Source organism: Argiope bruennichi, chromosome 4 (assembly GCF_947563725.1).
Source record: "Argiope bruennichi chromosome 4, qqArgBrue1.1, whole genome shotgun sequence".
In the NCBI taxonomy this organism is placed as follows: domain Eukaryota; kingdom Metazoa; phylum Arthropoda; class Arachnida; order Araneae; family Araneidae; genus Argiope; species Argiope bruennichi.
The window spans coordinates 39,601,080-39,622,787 of record NC_079154.1 but is presented as its reverse complement, the minus strand read 5'-3'; the positions used below and the strand labels follow the sequence as shown (position 1 = coordinate 39,622,787).

Sequence of the window (21,708 nt, the reverse complement as noted above, 5' to 3'; positions counted from 1 at the left end):
GCTTATCAATTTAAATTTTATCTCCTTAGCTTATTATCAAATTAGGATAGAGGGATTTTCTCCAAGCATTTGGTCGTGTGTTGGAAAATGTAAAACTTTATTTATTAGTCGCACATTTTTGCTGATATCATTAAAACCCTTAGGAGAGAGGGTGTGAATTGAATCCCATTCTATTGATTAATCACAATCTACTGATTGAAAACAGTTTTTCAAATATGGCAAAAATTTAAATGCGCCTTTGCAATATATGAATCGTTTTTATTTTCTTGATGACATCGAAATTTGTCGCTATATTTTGTCTTTTGAGATTATAATTTTTAAAAAATAATTTCTTTGAATAGTACCGAAATTTTATTAATGTTCTTGATTTTATAACAACACATCATTAATTAACAAAGCACCTACTGAAAAATCTTTCATAAGAACTGAAAAAATGATAAAATAATTATTTGAAGTCTAGAATAAATTAAGAAAGATTTATCACCTTAATAATTTTATGTGTCAAAACCGAAATAACACTCAAACTAATTTTTGACTATATTACCAACGAATTTTTTATAAATCATGTCAGAAGATGAAACAAAAATCGCATATTGTAATCCTATTCTAAATCACATACAAAATTATATTTTACAATGAAACAGTTAATTTAAAACAAATGTTTGATTTATTACTAATTTTTGGCGTGATTAAAAAGTAAATTTTATAAAATTAACTTAATTGTTTATCATGTTCGTGTATTTCTTAAGTCCTTTCTATACCAGTTTATCCAATTTTCTATATAGTAAAATGCAATAAATTTTGTTGCTTAAAGTTTATCTGAAAACATACAAGTCAACTTTGCAACAAACCCCGCTTTTGTTCGAGTTGGCCTTGTCGTAGATCTTCACCTCCGAGCAGCATTACAATGACATGCGTCTATTATTATAAATACGTGTAAGAACTTAATAAATGTTTTCCTGCAAATTCCGAGGGGAAATATAATTTTATACGGAAAATTCCAAAGCTACTAAATGACAAAAAAAAAAAAAAAAAAAAAAAAAAAGGAACCAAGAAACTTTTTTAAAGACAGAAGTATTTTTAATAAGACTCTAAAACGGCAAAGCAACAATACAATTTATACAATGGTAAATGCTTCCGTTACTTTTTTAAAAAATAATAAAAGAGCAATTTGCTTGAAATATAGTTGGAAAATAGAATATGTAATATGTAATAGAATAAAAATATTTCATGATTTAATCAATGAAAGGCAATTTTCTCGTTTATCATTTGTTTTTGTTTTTAAAATGCATCCGAGATGATAATCTTCCTTTTGAATCATTATATATTCCAAATTCAATAACAAATTTTGAATTCCACTTTTCTGTTTCTGTTTTCCCTAACATGTTATCAGCCCAGTCTCTTCTCTCTTTCTAAAACGCTTTCTAAAAGATACTAGCTTATGATATATTTTACTTTGGTATTACATTTTCAGCATTATCTTCTTGTTCCGGTCAATTATGCTTGCAGTTAATCAAAAATTAGATTTTATTGAAACTATTGGAACTAAGATAGTCAATTAATAAAACTAGATGATATAGATGAGTGGTTTCAAAAGCATATTTCTTGGAGAGTGTTTCAATCCTTATAGGTTGTGTAATTTATAATTACATGGTCTATAATTTTCATAAATGCAAATTAATTTTTAATTATTTTTAACAAAGTTTACCAGGCTTTTCAGCAGCTTCTGTTATCAAATCAAGGTATCGCACAAAAATCATTATGGAAAGAAAAATAAAGGTGTTTGAATTCAGTTTAAGTTTATAACTCGTAAAAATTTATATTGATTAACAGGTTTATCTGTTCTCTACTTATTATATTTATTAGAAACAGGTTTTTAGTAGGATCTAAAATGAACCCAATTTGTTTTTACTTTATTTATTCAAAAACAATTAATTATTTTACAAAAAATACAATCTATAATTTCATACAGAGCGTTTAAGAAAAAAATCTGAATTCAGAAGGGAGACAAAAATAAAAGAGTTTAAAAACCACTGATATGGGTATAGTCAATAGATCAAGTTATAGCATAATTTAGATCATAAATAATATTAGTATATCATTTAAATAATAGTTTTTTTTATAAAAATTATAATTTTTTGTGCATTTTTTTTTCCCCGAACTCCAATGTTTGAACTTTTAAGACACCTAAATAAAGTAGATAAAGTAGCATTCACTCACGTTTGTTATAAAAATTTCCATTTTGAAAATTAGAAACTGTTCGTAATTGCTCAAAGAATGAAGAAATTAGTTCGAACCTTTTTCCAGAAAATCTCATGGCGTAATATTTATTTATTTATTTGTCATTTGTTCCCACCATAGATTTTGTAGCAACTATTGTATTGTTTTGTGCTTCAGGAAAAGCATTCCAAAAAATATATACCAAGTACGTTAACGGGAGAAATATAGAGTCAAATCTGTTGAGATAATATCATCTGAAATTGCTGAAATTATCTTTAACTTTACAAGATGGTGAGTTTCGATACCTCATTTGAAAACTGTAGGTAAATAACAACAATAACAAAATTTAAATCAATCTAATTTGCTACATGTTCTGTACAGAAACAAATATTTTCCAGAAAAATCATTTAGACGGGAAATGTCAATATGTTGCAATTCAAAATAATGAACGATTTCTTTTATCTAAGGAATACCATGTATGGATTTGAACAAAAAGGAAAAAAGAGGCAAGCTATTTTATCAGCTTCATCTTTGAAAGCAATGAATATTTTATTTTTCATTCTGTGGTCTTTGCTGCATAATCTTTCATGTATTGATTAAAAGTTAAAATTATTATAAACATAACTTAAATATATACAGCAAATAATATGCATTATCAAAAGCAACGAATTCATTCCATTTTTTTTCGAAACTACATTTGATATATAGTTTTTTACTTGTTATTACAGTTTTTCTTAAATGTAATGAAGCCATTTGATATAGAATTAAGCTATAGAAATTTTTGTCATTAGCCTTGTGAAGATAAATGCTACCAAACGTTTTTAGAAGCATCCTAATCATATTTGGTTGTAAAACATCCAATCTTACCCATGATATACAACTCAAACAGTAATATAGTCTTTTTTTTTTTTTTTTTTTTAATCGTAGAGGTCTTCTAAGATAGTCACTCGTGCCATTTTTTTTTAGTTCTCTTGTCTTTTTCTCTTTATGTCTCCGATTATTACCTGTACTGATATATTTTCTCTAATTCTGAATTAAAATCAAAAGCATTTAAATACACAATTAAGATTGTTAAAATTTTAACAATAATCTTTTTCTCCCTCTTTTGATAGATTGCTATAGCTTCAAGCAAGTGCAAGGAAACAAATACTTTGCTACCTTTCATATATTGTTTCTGAATTCACAGACTAATTGATTGGTGTGTATGATAGGGGAAATATGTGATGTATAATTTCCTAATGAAATTTTTTTACACATAAAACGTGCAGTTTTTATACAAATATTTAAATTACAAAAGTTCAACAACAAAGCAATTTCTTCTTCGAAGTTATTATTTGATATTTTATTTTTGATCAAACGTTTAATAAGCTTAAAAGTAATATTCTTTTTAAATGAATCAAATTTAAAGTCCACTAATATTAAATAATTTCAATGAAAAATTGTGACAAAATGTCATGAGTTTTCTGAATCAAAATATAAAATATGTTTAAGTTATGAACCAGTTCCGTCTTTGCTTTCCAGACTTATGTTTGATCTATTACTTTTATTAATTGGAAATTTCAATCGTTCTTACGGGATCAAGAATTAGACGAAGATCGAACTATTTTAAGGAGGAATTTTACAATCAATTTCTTGCTTATTCCCCGTAAAAAAGCATTGTTTTGGAATGGCGTTCCAGATCCACTTTACCTGTTATGTTCACTAAAAAAGGAATTGGCTATTATAGGGTATTTAAAAATCTTGCTGCCAATTATGTGAATTCTAGACTTTGTATAGTTTAAAACATTTTTCAAATAAAGGATGTCACTATTATATCATGTGAAACATTAATATGAATTAAAATGCGATTTGATTAACTAAAACAAGGCCACCGATATGAGCACTATAAATATTTTTGGAATGCTATATCTGGAGAAATTTCAATAAATTGTTTTTAAAAAATTCGCATTTATGCTTTTAACTTTTTTTTTTTTCCTGAAATCAATTTTTAAATGCGCTGATTCATCACTGTGTGTGTGCGTGTGTGTGAGAGAGAGAGGGAGAAAGAAAGAGAGAGTACAAATTTTCTTTCAGCAATAAAATATCTAATTTTGTTATGAGCCCAGGTCCATGTTATCCTCAAGGGACTCCAAATTCATTTGATAAAAAACATTAATGCCGCTGATAATAGAATTGCAGAATTATTTCGTATTTCTTGAAATTGGACAGTTCTCAAAAAAAGAAAAGAAAAGACTATTGAAGCTGAAAGGAGGCTCAAAAGATCAGCCGAAATTTAAATGTGACTAAAAACAACTTTTGATGTAAAAAGAAAAAGAAACCCTTCTAATGTAATTTTTTGCATAAAAAATATTCTATTCCAATAATTAATAAAAAAGTCTCTTAATGAATGATAACAAGAATTCTCTGAATCATATTTCTTAAACTTAAATGAAATATGATTTTCCTAAATTTTTTATTATAAATGTTGCAGAATCTGAAAAAAATGTAACATTTTCTCCATTTCAATACTTTCTAGTAGATCCCATTTTTAATAATTCTCCATATTTTGAAAAACGAAAACCCAGATTCTAATTTAATCCTTCACAAATCTATTCATTCACTTAGCCATTTTGGCGTCATAAAAGTAAAATTGAAGTGAATACATTTAGCTACTTCTACTATTACTACTGCAACTTTTCATTTGTTTACTAACAACAAATTCAAACGTATAGTTTCGATGGCATGATACATCGAATCACTTTTATCGGAAAAATTTTGTAAATTAAATGCCAGAATAAATAAATTTAATATTCATGAAAGGATAATATTGTTCTTATAGAGAATCTTTTAAAAAATATGATATATTTTTAATGTAAGATATGAAATTTCTATCGATGGAATTATTTCTATGATTGAATTCGCTGTTCATAAATAATAGAAAATATATATATTTTTTCTCATTAAGCATAAATATCTATAAGCCTTTATAATAAATGTAGCCTATACATTTTTAAATAATTCATCTTTTTCGGTAGTTTTGACATGGCATACCTTCCAAAACTTTTTTCCAAAATTTCCAGCAATAACCAACTTTTTCCTGCTTCGGCATTGAAACAACGATTTTTTTCTCACCAACAATTGAATTTTTCGACTAAGTAATTACTGCATGATTTATATAATTATATTACTTTTAATATGTATATTTATTGAAATATTAAAATTTGTCTGAAATTGTTTATCAAGAGTTAATAAATATTTTTTCATTCTTAATGTTGTAATATTTATAAAATTCAATTTGTCATAAATTTGTTGAAACTAATATTATTACTTTAACTAGATAATTAAACAAAATTATTATTATATGCAATAAGATTAATAATTCTTAAATAAAGTCATTTATGTTTTAAAAAAACTAGGAAAATGTTGATGATTTTGTGAATAAAAAATACATTAGGGACTATATGACATCCATTGATTTAAATTTGAGTATTAATTAGTAAAAATGTGAAAAGTACAATTTCATTATTTTATATGATTTTCAAGTGTCTGTTTTTATATTTTTAGGGAAAGTTTCTACATTTCAACTCTTTTATTTAATTATTGTTTAAAATATTTGACTAATAATGATTTTATATCTATTGTTTAATATGTATAAAAAAGCATTTTTACAATAAACATATTCAATCTAGCTACATAACATTACATAAAAGTCAAAAATAGAATCATTTCAAAAACTTGTCTTTTCATTGATATTTACAAAACTTTTCATTAATGATTGTTTTGTATTTTAAAAATATGGTACTACAATATATTTGGATTTTCTTGGAGTAAGGAAATATTGTATTAGATACTATATTTAAAGAAAAAACAAAAACGTATTACTTTATACTAACATTTTTAAAAATATTTTTTCTATAATTTTATCTTGTGATTTTATTTAGCTGCTTCTTGTCCCTTCTCTGACTAAAGTTTTACTATTCTTCTATATTTTAAATTTTATGCTTATTAACAGAATGGAGCACCTACAAAAATAATGAATGTTCTTAATAACTTAATATATAATGAGAAGATATAATGTTTGAATTTACACAGTGTTAGTATTTTAAAGGTGTATTTTATATAATAAATGCTGAATTCTTAAACAGTTGTAATTTTTTTATTGTGCTTATATGTTATATTAGGTTATTTTAATTTAAATATGTTTAACTAACTTTTAAAATTGTTAAAAGTGCAGCATCTAATTTTTGTAACATGAAATTTTAAATGAGCAAAAATCTCCTAGCACTAAATTTTCTGTCCCTATTAATCTTTTAAAAATAAAATTCTGTTTGTAATGATTTATTTCTATATCATTAATTAATGCTTTATTTTTTTATTTATTTAAATTTTGTGCTCTGACAAAGGAATTAGTCGTAAAATTTTTCCTCTTCAATTGGAAGGTTAATTGGAAAAAGTGAAGTCATGATTTTAAAATGATATTTATATCTGCTTTGATACTTATTGTTATTTATATAGTTATTATCATTATTTTATTATTTTTGTTGATATTTACGACCCGTGTGATAAATCGCCAAAAAATTAAAAACAGTGCCAACTGAAGTTGCCTGAAAATATCATCAACTAATGAAAGTATGGGGCTATTTTCTTATCATCTTACATAAAATGGAATTTAGCATAATCTGAAAATTGTCAAGTAAATATGGGCCCAGTGTCAATATTTTAATTAAACTATAAATAAAAAAATAAATTCTTTAATTAGTGTTTTAAAATTTGCTTTCATTTATTCATTAGAATTAGTACCGAAGAAGCATTCTCTAAGTATGAAGGTGTAGTGGGATTGGAAGTTCATGCTCAAATCAACTCTAAATCAAAATTATTTTCAACTTCACCTGTGGAATTTGGTGCTCCTACAAATACTAAAGTGTCATATTTTGATGCAGCATTTCCAGGCACTTTACCAGTTAGTATCTCTTATTCATTGCTCTAAAACATGTTAATAATAGCCAATGACTTATATTTATATCAAACTCATCATTGTCACCATACAAATCTCATTTATATTCATAAGAATTAATTTATCTAAAAAATTAATCATGTATGAATGTAATTAATGTGCATTTATTTCAGAAATATTTTAAGAAATATGTATCAATTTTGATAATAACTAAATTATTCTAATTCAAGCTTTTATTAAATCATATTCATAAATTGATTTATATTTATGCTAAGCTCATCATTGTTACTCAGATTTCATATTTATGCTTATAAAAAATGAACGGTATATGAATATCATTACAAATTTATTTCAAAAATATTCTGAGAAATATTTTTCTAATAATCTCATTAGTAACTAAAAAAAAAAAAAATTATCATCAGCTCTTATAAAATAATATTCATAAGAAAATTGAATCATATTTATGTCAAGCTAATTATAATTATTTAAACTTGGTATTAATGTTCATAAGAACTAACAAAAAGAAATGTAGATAAATATGTAGTTTTTATACTTGAAATTTTTTTATTTAAAAATATTTCAGGAAGTATGTATTAGTCTTGATAGTAACTGAAATGCTCTATTTCAGGTCCTTAACAAATCTTGTGTAGAGGCTGGAATACTGACTGCATTAGCATGTAACTGTACAATAAATAAAATATCAACATTTGACAGAAAACATTATTTTTACCCTGATCTACCAGTAAGTGATACTAACTTTCTATTTGAATTTTTAATAAATTTTGAAATTTGTTATTTAAATCAGAATGTTTGCAAATAATGTTCAAGTGAATGCTTAACCATTATCCGAAATTTTTTTTTTTCAATTTTATATATACAATATACTACATGAATTATTGAATATCTTTAAAGATATTGTTTATATAATATTTAAAAAAAAACTCTGGATGAGATCTTCGGACAAATGAGAATGCTGTCAAATGGGATGTATTTGGATATTTCATAAAGTAATTTAAATTAAATAATTGTACTTGAATTATTCTGTAAATTATTTATATATCTTTTATTTGGTTTTAATAATAATTATAATTATTTAAAACAGTAAAAGAAGACGAATTTGGTTTAAACTTTTGTGCAATAACTGCATTTTTTTTTTCAAAATTATTTTGCATTCAACATTTAAAGTATATGTGTAGTTATGTAAATAAACATTTAAAATCAGATAAGTCTTATTCATTTTAAAGGTTTTTGCTATAAATAAACCTTTCTTTATCATTTATTTTTAAAAAATCTGTTTTCATTTTTTGGGACATTACAAAATGATAAACACTTTGCTGGTATCTTATTAAGAAATATGCAAATGACTAACAGAAAACAAAATTAACTTCTTAAAAGATAACTCATAAAATGTAGATGAGAAATAATTTTACTGTAAATATATATCTTGCCCAGTAATTTTTATTTTCCTCTGGCATATTTATATGAAGTTGGATACAATTGGAGAAATATTGCCATTTATTATTTTCCTAATCAAAATTTTTTAATGGGATGTATTATAGAAATTTTTAAATGATAAAAAAAAAATCTCAAAGCTGTATTAAATAAATAAACTACCAATTGAAGGCCATTTCAATGACTCTGATTAATACAAATGGCTCATTTATTCTTCCAAATGCAAAGTTTCTTATGAAAGCTCAGTCTCAATTTTATATACACTTTTATTGTATGGTTACTTATTAAGTTTATGTTTTCTTTTATGAATATTCTTACTATAATCTTTCGAATTAATACTTTACCTTTTTTAATTAATCCCTTACACATATCAAATTGACATATCAAAATTCTTTTATTTTATATTTTATAGCTTTTTTTAGTCATTAAATTCAACAAATTTTATGATTCAAAATGTTTGTATTTAAATTTTTCCAAATATGTAAGGAGAAAAATATATTTTGATAACTTATTTTATGTGACAGAAATGAATATTATTGGACAAATTTGTATGCCATTATTTTCCTTTGTATAATTTGCTTTAATAAAATCTGTCAAATTTGGAAACATTCAGTTATAAATTTTATATAATGTTAATATTATTTTTAATTGAATTAAAAATAATATTAATTGAATTTCTATAAAATGATGAGAATAGTTTTTTTTCCCCCTTCTCCTTCTTGTGATGTATAGTAAATTTAATTTTTTTTTGTTATATTGTACATATATATATTTTTAAGACAAATATATTTAAGTTAAAAACTCTTACTCTCATGCTTCAAAATCTGATTGTGCATATTGGCTTAATGTATTGTTTAATTAATTTAATAAACATTACTAAATGTGTTACGCTTATTTTCTTGGTAGAAAATTTTCAATTATAGGAACAGAACTTATTGTAAATTGTTATGAATTGTGCATTTCAGTACATTGTTTTACATATATTATTTATTACAGGCTGGATATCAGATAACACAGCAGTTTAAACCTCTTGCCAAGAATGGTCATGTTAAGTTTGTTGTGCATGGAAAAGAAAATGATTCTACTTCTTATGAATGTACTGCATATATAAAACAAATACAACTTGAACAAGATAGTGGGAGAAGTTTCCATGTTAAAGGGGCAAAAAGTCTTGTTGACCTTAATAGAGCAGGTAAGGTATAAATATGTATATAAAGATATGTATATTTATATAATAATTTCAATTTATCCATTTTCTAAAAATAATTATTTTCTGATTATTTGAATTCAGGCTTCAATTTAATTTCTGAGTTCAGCTAGCTCTTATTTTTCCTCTATGGCTCTCCATATGTTGAAATCAAAAATCTTTCATTGCAAAATTCCATTTCTAAAGTTATATAATTTGTGAAAACTTTCATACAATCGATTTTTCGTGCTTTCCTATTCAGAGTGTGCCAGTACTTTGTCATAGTTTTAAGAAAGAACTTTTCAAACACATATTAATAATTGAAATCAGTCTTTCATAATGTAATAAAATGAAGAAAAATATTTTTTCAGTTAACAGCATCTGTTATTTTCTCTCAAGAAAATCATTTTATTTATATACATATAAAGTAATTAACAATATATACATCTATAATAGAAGTATTTAGATTAATAATACATATATAAATCGATGATGTTCTTAGAGTGTGCGAACAATCTGAATTTGAACTTATTTGGTTTCATTTAAAAAAACCACTCAAATACACTGAGTATAATATGAAAATTAATGATATACAAGCATATCATGTTCATATTTCAAATGCAATTTTAACTCCATTGTGTGAAACATTCATAATATTATTAAAGCCTATTTCTCCCTGTAATTTTATTGTTTTTGTTATTTTTGTTATTATTTTAATGGATAATATACATTGATGAACATGCATACATATACATATAAATATTAAAACTATTAGTGTTTAAAAGAATGAATGTTTGAAATATACTGTGTATCTCTCATAGTATTACATTACACAAGAATTCATGTATTTTTACTATATAATTTTATTACAAACTCATTTTTATTTTTAAAAAAAGCAATATTTTAGAAAAATAATTTTTATTTTTCAATTAGATATATTTATTACATATATTTCATTTTCTATTAGGGATTTATTTGGCAATTTATACTTAAATTACTAAATCCTAACCTGACATTTAAGTTACTAAAAAAAATGTAATATTACCTTTTATTATTTAACACATTATTATTTTTAAAAAAAGTCATACAGAAAATAACCCCTGATGTTTATTACCAAATAAACATCAGATAGAGGAGAAATAAACATGGTATGTATCACTATCAACTAAACACATCAATAGTTAACTATAAAAACATTTAAAAAGTGATTAAGATTTTAATATATGTATACAGAAATTCTAAAAAAATGTATTAAGAATTTAGAAAATGTGATTTGATTTCTTGAAAACATTTTTTAAAATGTATTTAAGATTTAAAAGCTATATATATTCAATCTTAAAAATATTAAATATTTGATGTAACCAATCTGCAATAATTTTTTTAAAAAAACACAAAGAATTCAAATGTTGAATAAAAATATTAAAATCACATTTGGAATTTAAAAGCTATAAACCTTTATTTTTAAAAGCACTAAAAGTGATATTAAGTATATCATACTTTCTAGTATATTTTGAATTGTTATTATGAGAATTTATATTCACATAAGTAAGTGGTTGATTCTGAATGTCCTGATTGATATAGCAAAATTTATACTACAACAATTATAGTAATATTGTGTAGTTATTTTGCATATAATAATATATTCAATTATCATATACAAAATTTATAGCTAATGTGTCATTGTAATCAATCATACTATTGATGATTTTGTAAAAAGTTAACAGAAAATCTGGATTTCAAACTAAAAATGTTTAATGCATATAAGCTAAAGTTGTATCATGTGAATAAAAATAAATATTTTAACCGTTATAATTATATAAATGCATATTAATGCATTTCCCATGCTGAATTAATTTATAACTTTTCTGTATGTAAAGATACTGTGATATAAAACAAAACTAATTCAGATTCAGTTGCATGAAAGCAATTTTAAATTATTTCATGCATGCTCTTTAGAAGGTTATCAGTTTTCATGCATAATTTTACTTCTTTTATACTTGTTTTACTAAAATCAAAACATATTATGAAAACTGAGATTGATTGCTACGTAAAATGTAAAATCCAGAGGCCGAAATCTTGAAGTTTTAGACATGACTTCTCTAACACTTTGCTGTATAAGGGAATCGAATGCATGTTAATATCATTCAGATCATTTGTCTTTCTATGAAAGTATTTAAAAATTCTCTAAAGAGGAATTTTCCTCCCATATTATCTTTATAATGTGTCATTTCTTTCATCTAACTGAATTTCGGTACTTTTAGGTGCATCTTAAAGTAGCCAACCTAGAAATTTAAAATGGGGCATAATATGATAAAGAATATTTTTGTTCATGAAAGTTTTGTTTCTTTAATTAGGCATAGGACTGATGGAGATTGTTTTTGAACCTGATCTAAAAAATGGTTCAGAGGCTGCTGCTTTAGTTAAAGAACTTATCTGTATCCTTAAACAAATTGGGACTTGTACCTGTCAAATGGAAGGTATTGTTTTACTGTCTTTTTATAAAGATTATCTTTATATAGTAATTGTACTTTCTAAAATGTTTTAATTATTAAATTTCTTCACACAGAGGGCACATTAAGAGTGGATGCAAATATTTCTGTAAATAAAATTGGGGACCCTCTAGGTGTCAGGACTGAAGTAAAAAATATTAATAGCCTTCGTTACATTGCCAGAGCAATAGGTAATAAATTTCTGTTTTCATTTGCATTTCTGCTGCTGTCTATTTATTTATTATTATTTTGAATTCAAATTTTTGTTTCAGATTATGAGATAGAACGGCAAATACAAATAATAGAAAGTGGTGGCTGTGTTGTAAATGAAACTAGAGCTTATGATTATGCTTCAAAGTAAGAAAGTAATGCTTTTGGGAATTTTTTTAACAAGTAGATTAAGTATATTTGTATATTCTTTCATGTTATGGTGTATATGTATGAAAAATTTCTAATTAATCTATATTCAAAAAAAATTTCTTAATCACTCAAACTCCAAATTCACTGTAACTTTAACTTTTGTGTTACCTAGACTTTATTTTTTCCCATGAAACTCTGTCTGCAGATTCCTTCCTAAAACTTTATAAGTTCAGGATACTTTCTCAGGCTCTCTATTCTCTATTTTCTTGGTCAGTTTGCTCTGATTATACTTAACTGCTCATTGCTATTGCTCTAATCTTATCATGACTAAAAATTAAAAAAATTTCCTTGAAAATATGAAGAATAAAAATTGCTAATGAACCTCATGTTTGTTTCTTCATTTACATATTTATATGATTTTAATAATTGTGCAAATATTTTTAGAAAAAAGTAATAACCCAAACAGTTTTTTTTTCCTTTACTTTTATAGAACTTTTATGTGTATGCTATGAATATACTTCTTAAACCTTATCTGTATATTTTTTAAAATATTCTCTATTAGTAATATTTTTTAATATTTTAAATATTCAGTAAAATTTCTGTCTGTTAAATATTATTTGCTTTCCATGAAATGTTTTTATATAATTTATTTATCTGTGTATAAACTATTTTATCATATTATGATGTAATAATTTGTAATATTATTCTTTAATATTTATTATATTATATTAATTATTAAAAAAATAATACAAATATTTTTGAAAGGTAATAATAATTTGTTTAGTTTTAGTATTTTTGGTTTAATATAATATTAGTTACTCTGGCAACCAGCTCATTTGCTAGAAATATTGGTTATGTTTAATATCTGAAAAATTGTTTAGATACTACTTCATACCTATGATTCCACAGTTTGTCAGACATTAAAGCTATGTTATATTAAATGCCTTACATTCTGTTTATTGTGTACATGAGCTTTTCTAATAGAGGCCAGACCCATATCATTTTTAAAAACGTAAATATTCAGTTCATCTATCTTCTAACTCTTGTGGTATTGTAACTTCACTTTTTATTTATCTTGTGATCTACATAGGTATTTAATAAAATTATATTTCTCTAGTTTTCAACAGTGGAAGCAAATCATGTGATTAAATATTTGATGAAACAACAGAAACACTTTGAGGGCAATAATATAATAAGTTATTAAAAATTAGACAAAATATTTTTAAGGAATTGCCAAAATTTGCATTCTATAATATAGGTATCATTATGAAGGTAATGTTTAAAATTTTGAAATGTTATAAAACTTATTTTTATGCTACAATATTTTCAGAAATTATCTAGGGAAAAATATCAAAAATCAATTAATTCTTAATTATTTAAAATTCTTATTAATTTTTTAAAAAATTTTCTGACATGCTCATTCCCACCCTTCAAGGTATATTTGTGGCAATTGCCAAACATTTTGATTTATAGTGTACTAACACACACACAACATATACACACTTACATATTCATCTTTATTGTTGATAGAAATATGTAAGGAATGAGAAATTTGCTAATGAAAATTTATTCTAAAATTATTATTTTTTTACTTTGAAATTTTTTATATCATTACTTTTCATTAATATTTACTTTTTATATAAATTTTGGAAATATCCTTCTTTATGTCTATTATTTCAAAATTCACATTTAATTTGCTACTTTTTACAGTTTTTATTTTTTCTGCTACTTTGCTAAGTTAATATAATTTTGGAAATTTATTTATGTATGTGTCATTTCACTCATGTAAGGAAATGGCCATTTATAAATTAAATAAAATGACACACAAACCAAAAAATATATTTTCCACTAAATATCAACATTTTAAATACAAGTTGAGTTGTTTTACTTCTACTGAAAATTTAGCACTATATTATTAGTAAAAAAAAATTATGAAACATTTGATTACAATGTAAAGCATATTTCTTCATAAATGTTGTGTTAATTCAAGTATCGCAGTTGATGATCATCAGATTTTTTTTCTGATGCAGTGAGATTAATTTTATTGATAACACACTCATATCTATCATATAAAAATATTCTTATTCATAATACATAAAAATAATAATACTTTAATGAATAACTGAAAATTTAAATATACTAAATAAATTATCTTAAATAATTTTTTATTAACAGATTTAATGCATCTACTCCGTTTACAATAATTTTTTGCTGTTTATTTTTTTAAATCTTTTTTTATTTAGATAACTGCCTCATATTTATATATTATATGATTATTAATGATGTCCATTAAATTCTTAAATTGAAATTAATGGTATTTAGCATTATTTTCTTAAGGAATCATCTAATTTATAACAGTATCTTTTGTGTGTGTGTGTTTGTTTGTTTGTTTGTTTAATACATAATATGATGTAATGAGTTTTTTGTAATTGTACTGTTATTATATTTTATACTTTCACTTCAGTATAATTATGTGATAATTGTTATCCTCAGGCACCATATATTTTGAAATATTCTTGTTCTGTAAGTGAGTATAGTAACTGTAGAGGTGACTAAAAAATTTGACTCATTGATGCATGCTTTTTAGTAGAAATATTGGACCGATAGAGTGAACCTTCATGTCAATCTGTGAGGGCCATTTGTTCTGAACTATTATTGATTTAAAAATTGATTATAACCTTGTGCAACAGTAAAAACGTTTTAGAGATTGCACAGTTCTCAGTGGAAAATATTTTTAGTTTGAAAATATAAAGATGAATGGTATACCTCACCATCTGGTTAAACATTTTGGGTACAAGCCATCCATATTTTGTCTAAGAGCAAATGCAAATTAAAGTTTTAGTGCAATATTTGTGTGTGAGAGTATGACTTTCTGCATATAACAAGTATGTAATTACTTTAAGCTGATATTTATTGTCAATTTTTCAGAGCATTTTAAAAAATCTGTAGCATTTTTACTTGCAATTTGGCTATCAACTTACTTATAGGTTCATTAGAAAATGTTTATATATACTATTTCTGTTATCTGATCTTCTAAGAAAAAATATTTAATTTTATAATTTAATTATCAATAATAATAATTAATAATTTAATTAATATAATTTAAATTATAAATCACTTGATTAATATAATTTTAAGAATATATAATTCGATTAATATTATTTAAGCAAGATTGTAATCATTTTAACCAATTAACTTTAATCTAATGTTTTCCTTTTTCTTAGCTTTTATGGCTTTTTAAATGTTTTTTAACTTATCACTTTAATATATCATTTAAAAAAATAGTAATGTGAATGATTAGTTTTTGGCTTGTTCTTAATGATGCAGAATGTATTAAATGGTTGATTCATTGAAGTGTATTTTAATTTGAAAATAAAAATTATATACATTTAGAAAATGCTGAAAGTATATACAGAAAACACTGATATGTATAAAAAAATGATCAAATATATTTTGCTTTCAGAAAAACAATTTTTATGCGAGATAAAGAGATTCTACAAGATTATCGTTTTATGCCTGAACCAAATCTCCCACCTATCCGAATCTGTGATGAAAACGATGATCATGAAATTTGTGATAACCTTCCAAATATTGATGAGATCCGAAAAAGGATGCCTGTCCTTCCAGAAACTGAAAGATCTCTCTTATTAGAAAAGTACAAATTGCCTTTAAGCATAGCGGACAGGATAGTGGTAATATTATTTTGCAAGTGCATGATTATATCTTTTAAATGCTATTGTAAAACCTAGTACATGTATATTATTGAAAGGAAATATTTTGCTAACTTTGTATATCGAAGTCATATTTTTTATATATTTATTAGTTTTTAAAGTATAGAATGCAACTTTTAAAATAATCATATATTGATTTCTGTCTATTTTTTGCAATAAAACATCTTATCTAAGAAGTGAAAGCAGTTTGATAATAAGGAACTAATTACTTGAATAGATGTCAATAAAAGTTTTGACTACTCATCACCCTGACTTACCCATTTTGAAATACAGCTGTTTTTGCAAAATATTATATAAAAATTTCTAATACCTGATTTTTTAAACTGAATTATTTTATTTAAAATGAATGTCTTTGAACCAATTAACATTCATCCACTTTTTAAAACATGTTATATATTAATGTATTAATGTACTATTTACAATAGTTACAGCCAATCATTGAAATAATGATTGGCTGTAATTGTTTAGCTGTTTGTTAGTAAAGTCTGAATACTGAGCAACATATTTTGCACTCATACTTATAAGACACAAAGCACGAATTTTAAAAAGATACAATAATGAATTTTTCTGAAACTAAGAAAGTGATTTTTCATTCTGCTGTGTGAAGGAATTTATTTCAGAATATTTTTTTTATAAATAATTAGCACTTCCAAAAATATTTGATGAAAATTTAGAATTTTTGATAAATTTCTGGAATTAAATATCGTATCAAAAGATTTATTGGTTTAGAATGGAATGGACTCTAAAATTATGCCCCATTGAAGAAAACAAAAGCATAAACCAGACTTCTACTCTTCAAATGTACATATGAATGTATTAGGAAAAAGAATCTAAAAATCTATTTTATAGGTTGCGATTACTTCTATCATTATAGTTACTGTTTAATTTAATGAAAGAAACTTAACACCTTTACTTATAATATTGTATCTGGCTCAAGAATGGAATAATTGAATTCTTTTTATAAATTTACATTCAAGTCATTTTAACTTACAAAAAAAATTATTTGATTTGTTACACTTTTATATATATTACCAGTATTGTTCAAAATAATTTTAATTGGGATATTGAAAAAGTTTTTTGACTAAAGGATCAATTGCATATTAAGGATAAATGGTGACAGGGGCATAACATGATTTTTTCGTCCCCATTTCATCATCATCAGCGGTTTAAAAAAAGTGAATAGCATTCGGAGTATTATGATCCCCCCCCCCCTCTTATCATATATGACTTTGAAGTGTGGCATAAATGCACTAATCTTTTGATGTCATGTCCTCATATGACTGCAAGGGATTAAATAGAAACAAACATAGATATAAATTGAAGTTTTTCAATGTAATGATTAATTTAAGATATTGATGAGTTCATTTATCCCAAAGAAAATTTTACTGATGTTAAAAAAAATGGTGCCAACAAAATTTTCATTAATGCATTTCTTCCTATTTTACTTTAGTACTCATATTTTATTTAATGTATTATTTTATGGATGTGCTGTGTATGAAATTTTGTAAATATTTAAATTTTAATACTGAAAATATTTTAACACTTTTGTGATTTTTTTAATAGCCTCTGTTTGTAATTACGAGTGATCACTTTTTTGAATTGTTAGCTTATTCTTTAATTTATTATTTAGCGTCTAATATCAGTTACATTTAAATTTTCTATGATTGTATTATAGTAGGAATAATATATTATTTTCCCTATATTTCTATTGCTCATGTAATTTATTCATTTAATGCTTAATGTAGCATTCTGAAGGTTTGAAAGAAGTTTTTGAAGTAATGGCATCAAGAATAGATGATAAAATAGCAATATGTAAATTTCTTTTTTATACTCTGAAAAGCCAACTTAATATTAAGAAAACATCTTTTAAAGAGAGGTAAGTAAATTTTCATTATATTTAATGACATTCAATGCATAATAAGCATGATTTTATTACATGATATTCACAAAAGAAATTGTTCATTAAAATAATAAAGCATTTTTTTAATTAATAGAAATACAAATATTAATTAATAAATCAAAACTGAAATTATTATAATATTTTATAAATGAAAATGGATGTAAAACTGGTAGGCACAAGCACTTTATGTTTTTATATTTTTCACCAGTAGTGTTACAAAATGAGCACATGTATATATGTAAATTTATTTTTATAATTTACATTCAACAAATATTAACTACCCAAAAATATAGCAATTTTTATATTCGTAATACAATGACTACTTGTAATATTTATTTATTGTTTAATTTTTTTTATTTTGAATTTTTTAATGGTTTATTATTTATTATTTTTTCTATAAATCCATTGATCCATTTTTATAAATCCACTGATCTTTTTCACATTTTCTCTCTCTTTTTCTCTACTTGCTACCTTCTTCTCTGTATTTCTGTATTTATTATTATTTTAGAGAATACATTAGAGAATTACAACTTTGAGAAACTTTTTTAATATGCATACATTTATCTTCTATTTCATTTTATTCAGTTAAGGCTATTGTGAAATTAAATAATGTATCATTTTTCTGCTAATCTTGCATTTAGTCACAAATTTAACAACAGAAATTCCAGGAAATACTTTACCTTGACCTGTGTAGATTTTCTGGGTTTTATGATAAAATTGTGAAAATATTTTTGTTTCTGATTCAACAGTTACAGAGGAAATTACAAAAAAAGATTTTTAAGGATTTAAAATTAAAAATAAATCTTTTACCCACAATTCTGATTGCAACCATATTTTGTTAATAGTGTGGTGAAGTTTGCATTTTTTTATAGAAGGGAAGTGAAGCTTTGCGTTCCTTTACTATAAGTTATCTGGTTTTCATGTTGGGAATATTACAAATCATTAAGTATATAAAAGAATATGCAAAACATTAGTTGTATTATACTCACAGTGTTGCTACTTGTTGACATTAATGCTATTTAGATGTATTTAGGTGCATTACTTTCATATGGAATTACCTCAAATTTTAAAATTTTTTGATGAAAAAAATTGTAATTTGTATAAAATGTTTGATTTGTTTGTTTACATTTATTATCATATGCAAATATAATGCTGATTTGAGTAAATATACAAAATCATGTATAAAATTATATTGCAATAAATAAGGTAGCATCATGCCACTGGCCCATCAGAATAACTGCCATAAAAATATTCATGAGAAAATGGAAACTCTATGTAACTTACAACTGACATTTAATGTATATTAAAAATGATAAGTAGTGGTTAAGTTAATAGATAAAAAATAAAAGTTATAGAATACAACATTTTCGACAATTTTAGATATGTTAGTAAATAAATTTAAACATATATACTTTTGAGACACTTAGTACTGAATTCATAAACCAATTGTTCATGATAATTTTTCATACTAATTGATTGATGATATATAGATGACAATTGTTTATTTCAGTGGACACCATTTAGTAGTGGATTGCACTTAAGGATAAATATATAAAAATATTAAACACATTTGCATTGCCTGATGATCAATTTCATGTACAAATAAAATGGCAATCCAAATCATTATTTAAAAAAAAAAAAATATGGAATATACTTTTGCACATAGCATTGTATTTATTTTTCTTTATGATAGTTACCTAACTGCAGACCAAGTGACAGACTTATTGGAACTTCTTTTGTCAAAAAAAATTAGTGATGCAACAACTAGTGATGTCTTACAAATGTTATTAAATGGAGATCAAAGATCTGCTTTAGAAGTAAGAATGTTTCTTTTCTTTTCTATGCTTTTGCACAGTCATTTTTTAAAGTTGTTTTAACCATGCTTATATATTTTCAGATTGTTGAAAAATACAATTGGTTTCTGATATCTGATCAAAAAGAACTGGAAAAATTATGCTCTGAAATAATAAACACACACCCAAAAGTAGTGAGTATCTGTTTACATTTAAGCAATATTTTAATAACACATAGACTAATATATTGCAAATCTTATATAGTATTTTACTATTTCTTTATATTAATTTTAATAAAAAATATTTTATTAACGAATAGAATAATATGTTGCAAATTTTATGTAGTTTTTTACTATTTCTTTATTTTAATTTTAAATTCATATTCACTATTAACTTTTTTATAATATTTCAATTTATTTTCAGGCAAAAAAATATGGAAATACTGGAAAACAAAGACATATGACATCTTTATTAGTAGCTTTAAATGAAAAAGTGAACAATAGAGCATCTATTAAAGATGCTGAAGCTGTGTTTAAAAAAATAATTAGTGAGAAATTTCAAATAAAGAAAAGTTAATATGTAATTTCTTTTTGTAAATTATTTCAAAATTTTTATTCATAATTGTGTATACGTTTTCGTTCATGAAACTAATTTAAACAAAAATAGTTTGTTCCTATTTTCATTATTGTAATTCATTTCTGTTTGGTGAAGTTCATTCACTCATTTTTACAGCTGTGTTAGGTTTAGAAAATTGTAAAGATTCAAGATAATGATGATGAAGTAGACACACAATATGTATCTACATTTGAAATTATGTATAATTTTAAAGATTTCCTGTTATTTTTCGAAAAATGTATTGCAATATGTATATAGATATATACAAACTGCATATAGATTTATTTTTTGAGTGCCTAAAAAAAATCTTTGCCTTTTAACAAATTGGCTAAAAAAGTACTAAACAAAAGTAAATGATTTATTTTGGTACTCAAAAACAAAAGTTTGTCAAAATTTTTGAAGAAAATACTTTAAAAAAAGTCAATGAATTTGTCATGATTTCAGTTCAGGATACAATATAAATAAATTATTAAATTTAAATTTGTATTGTATGTGAAACTCCAATATCTTACCTACATATAATGAAAATCAACCATCAAAACCAAACATGATTAAGTCAAATCATTATGGCCATCAAGTTATCAATTCTGGAATGCTTCATAGAACCTAGTTGTAAATCTCTTATTTCTTTGATAAGTTACTTGTGACAAATGTAGGCAAATTGAATGTTCTAAACATCTTCAAAATGAATTTTGTCTTTATTGAATATAAAAAAACCCATGAATATATGTCTTTGCTTTTTATTTATAATAAAATAACTATAGAAACTTTTTTGGTGTAAAGATATTTCTAAACGCCTTGTCTATAAATATTGTCACGAAGATGGGAATAATCATAGAGCACAATTTGGCAATAAACCAAATTTATTAACTTGAAACAATTCACAACTTAATGGAGCAGAAAACTTCCCCACAACTTGTAGACTCATTAGTAATGCATTTAAAGAATATTCTAAAATACTTCCGAATTTTAAAGGAAGTTCTAGAATATAAATTAACAGTAAATAAGAATTTGAATTAAAATGGTCCT

The 21,708-nt window shown here is 24.1% G+C and overlaps 1 protein-coding gene across 1 annotated transcript; it reads left to right on the top strand.

The window, feature by feature from the left end:
- The first annotated feature begins 5,010 nt into the window (after window positions 1–5,010).
- On the top strand, window positions 5,011–21,450 carry LOC129965881 (glutamyl-tRNA(Gln) amidotransferase subunit B, mitochondrial-like). Its single transcript, XM_056080136.1, has 12 exons — window positions 5,011–5,354; window positions 6,991–7,159; window positions 7,782–7,895; window positions 9,602–9,797; window positions 12,146–12,268; window positions 12,358–12,471; window positions 12,553–12,637; window positions 16,104–16,332; window positions 18,117–18,247; window positions 19,965–20,088; window positions 20,169–20,258; window positions 20,488–21,450. Exons 1-12 carry the CDS (start codon window positions 5,242–5,244, stop codon window positions 20,638–20,640), a joined length of 1,641 nt encoding a protein of 546 aa, XP_055936111.1. The 5' UTR covers window positions 5,011–5,241; the 3' UTR covers window positions 20,641–21,450.
- Window positions 21,451–21,708: the final 258 nt, after the last annotated feature.